At 44.8% G+C, this 2,920-nt stretch overlaps 1 protein-coding gene across 1 annotated transcript; it reads left to right on the top strand.

Annotated features, from left to right (window-relative positions):
• Positions 1-87: 87 nt before the first annotated feature.
• Positions 88-2,292, top strand: LOC119414832 (AFG3-like protein 2; the record flags this gene model as incomplete). The annotated part of the gene is given in 4 exon segments (XM_037681954.1): positions 88-225; positions 299-452; positions 1,952-2,059; positions 2,167-2,292. Coding segments are annotated over 4 exon segments (526 nt in total), but the record flags the coding sequence as incomplete, so codon positions are not given.
• Between the last annotated feature and the right edge of the window lie 628 nt (positions 2,293-2,920).

Raw genomic sequence — 2,920 nt, 5'->3', positions numbered from 1 at the left:
ATGTAATTGACATGTTGTTGTTTGTGTTCATGTGTTGTTGTTGACATGTTGTTGTTTGTATTCACATGTTGTTGTTTGTCCTTGCAGGGGGCCATCCTGACTGGGCCCCCAGGAACTGGTAAAACCCTCCTGGCCAAAGCGACAGCCGGTGAGGCCAATGTTCCCTTCATCACGGTGAACGGTTCTGAGTTCCTGGAAATGTTTGTGGGCGTCGGGCCGGCCAGGGTGAGTGGCCGACCTACATGAGGGAGGAAGGGGAGGAGCTAAAGAAACAGCTCTGATATCACTTATGTTGCAGGTGAGAGATCTGTTTGTCATGGCGAGGAAGAACGCTCCCTGCATCCTCTTCATCGATGAGATTGACGCTGTTGGGCGAAAGAGGGGCCCAGGGAGCTTTGGAGTTCAGAGCGAGCAGGAGAGCACACTGAACCAGCTGCTAGTAGAGATGGACGGTGGGTTCTACATGTTCCTCCCATTTCTCTTGTTCCTCCTGTTTCTCCACATTCAACACTTGCTCTTGTCAAGGGCGGACGTCTCCTCCTCTCCCTCTCCACTTTGCTTTTGCTCTGTTTGTCTGTGAAACTGCTTTAGAGCCTCTCTTCTACAAATATTCTGAATCATAACTATGGACTTGGATTTGATCAGTTGGTCCCTCAGCACAATTGATAACATTTCTTTGAAGAGAAAACAGGCTTTAGGCGAGCTGATTTGCCCTGTTGGCACGCACACAGCTGGATATCTCATCGACTTGAAGACTTGATGACGTGTCTATCTTTGCTGTCATCTGTGGATTTTAAGGACGCATTTATAATTGGATTTATGGTAACTGGTTCCTGCTTTTTGGATTTGGCTGGTTCCTGGTCTATCAACAAACAAGGAAGTCGTCGGCAGCAAATCTGGACCTGATCAGGCTGCCTGTCTTATATGATGTCTTGGTTCGTGCCTCGAGCACCCAGACTCTTGGCAGAATGGATCAGATCTCGGGGATTATTCTCAGGCACGGTCCATTGGTATTTTTTCATTTTTTTCATTTAGCCTTTATTTATCCAGGTTAGTCTCATTGAGCCACGAGAACTCATTTTCAAGAGAGACCTGTTTAGGGAGCACATGGTGGGGGGTTAAGGGCCTTGCTCATGGGCCCAGAGTGGGGCGAATGAGGGTGGGGGCAAGTGTGGGTGTTTCACCTACCCCACCCACAATTTTGATGTTGTCGGGGCCGGGGCGTGAACCGGCGATCTTCGGATCACAAGCCCACCTCTCTAACCTCTGCGCCACCACTCCCCCCATGGTGGTATGGTCATTTAATTTGCACATTTTGAATCCAAATGGACCGACACAGACTCAAGGTAGATGACATTAAATTTCTGCCTCTCCCCAAAACAATCGTGTTTATCTGAATTCGGCTCCCTGACTGGCCTTGACAGGCCATCTTATCTCAACCCGCCTGGAAGTTTTGTAAACCTGATGCTCTAACCTCTCCCTCCCCTCCTACTGAGGAATTCCATGGACTTTTCAGAGGAGCCCAGCTGAATAAACATTCTGTCATCATTTCAGGACTCTAGATTCATCTCTGGTCGTCCTCGACACCCCCCGAGTGTGCACGGATCTCTCCAGAGGGAGCTATTGAACTGAGTGATTTTATCTGAACTCTGCAGTTCCTCTGTGTGTTGCTGCTCACCGACCTTAAGCCCCCCCCCCCCTTGCGTAATGTCGGCATCATTATGTGCTAGTGTGCAAGATTTTTTTTCATTATCACACTGTTGACCTTCAACCAGAGATTAAAAACTTGTTAGGAATTTTTTTGTCTCTAAACCCTGTGTATCATTTTTCACCACTTTTATTGTCCAAACAGGTCTCACTTGTAAATGAGTCATCAAGGCTCAATGTGACTTATCATCTGTTTAAATAAAGGTTGAATGAATGAACAAATAATCTCAGTTCTGTCCTTCAGGCTTCAACACGGCCTCCAACGTGGTAGTTCTGGCTGGAACCAACAGACCTGACATTTTGGACCCCGCTCTGTTGAGACCCGGCCGCTTTGACAGGCAGATTTACATTGGTAAGTGGCGTTCAAGTGACCTCTGTAGGTGACCTCTGCAGGTAACAGCTACAGGCGCAGCTGTTACCTGCAGGAGGATGATGATGATGATGATGGTCTTTTTGTAGGTCCTCCTGATATCAAAGGACGCGCATCCATCTTTAAAGTCCACCTTCGTCCTCTGAAGCTGCTTGCCAACCTTGACAAAGATGCTCTGGCGAAGAAGATGGCCACCCTCACACCTGGTTTCTCAGGTAAGCTACTTCTTTCTTCTGATCAATCAGGAAGGACTAATACCCCTTTTCCATTAGTACCTGTAGTACCGGTACAGCACGGTTCTACTCGGCTCGGTACGGTACACGTTGTGTTTCCATTATGCTTTCAATACTGGTTCCAGTGGGCGGGGTTCAAATTGATGTCACATGTCTCACCAGCTGGTGTCTGTGAGATGCTGAAACAGGTTTCAGTACAGGGTGAGAATTTATTTTGAAGTTTCTGGTAAATTAAAAAGAATACAGATTATAATTATCAAATTAAACTCTATTTATATATATATATATATATATATATATATATACACACACATATATATATATATATATATATATACACATACATACAGGTCCTTCTCAAAAAATGAGCATATTGTGATAAAGGTCATTATTTTCCATAATGTAATGATAAAAATGAAACTTTCATATATTTCAGATTCATTGCACACCAACTGAAATATTTCAGGTCTTTAATTGTTTTAATACTGATGATTATGGCATACAGCTCATGAAAACCCAAAATGCCTGTCCCAAAAAATGAGCATATCATGAAAAGGTTCTCTAAACAAGCTATTAACCTAACCATCTGAATCAACGACGTAACTCTAAA

Source organism: Nematolebias whitei, chromosome 9, assembly GCF_014905685.2.
Source record: "Nematolebias whitei isolate Nwh7 chromosome 9, NemWhi1, whole genome shotgun sequence".
Taxonomy (NCBI): Eukaryota; Metazoa; Chordata; class Actinopteri; order Cyprinodontiformes; family Rivulidae; genus Nematolebias; species Nematolebias whitei.
Note: the sequence above shows the minus strand (reverse complement) of the source record. Positions and strands in the feature narration are given on the sequence as shown.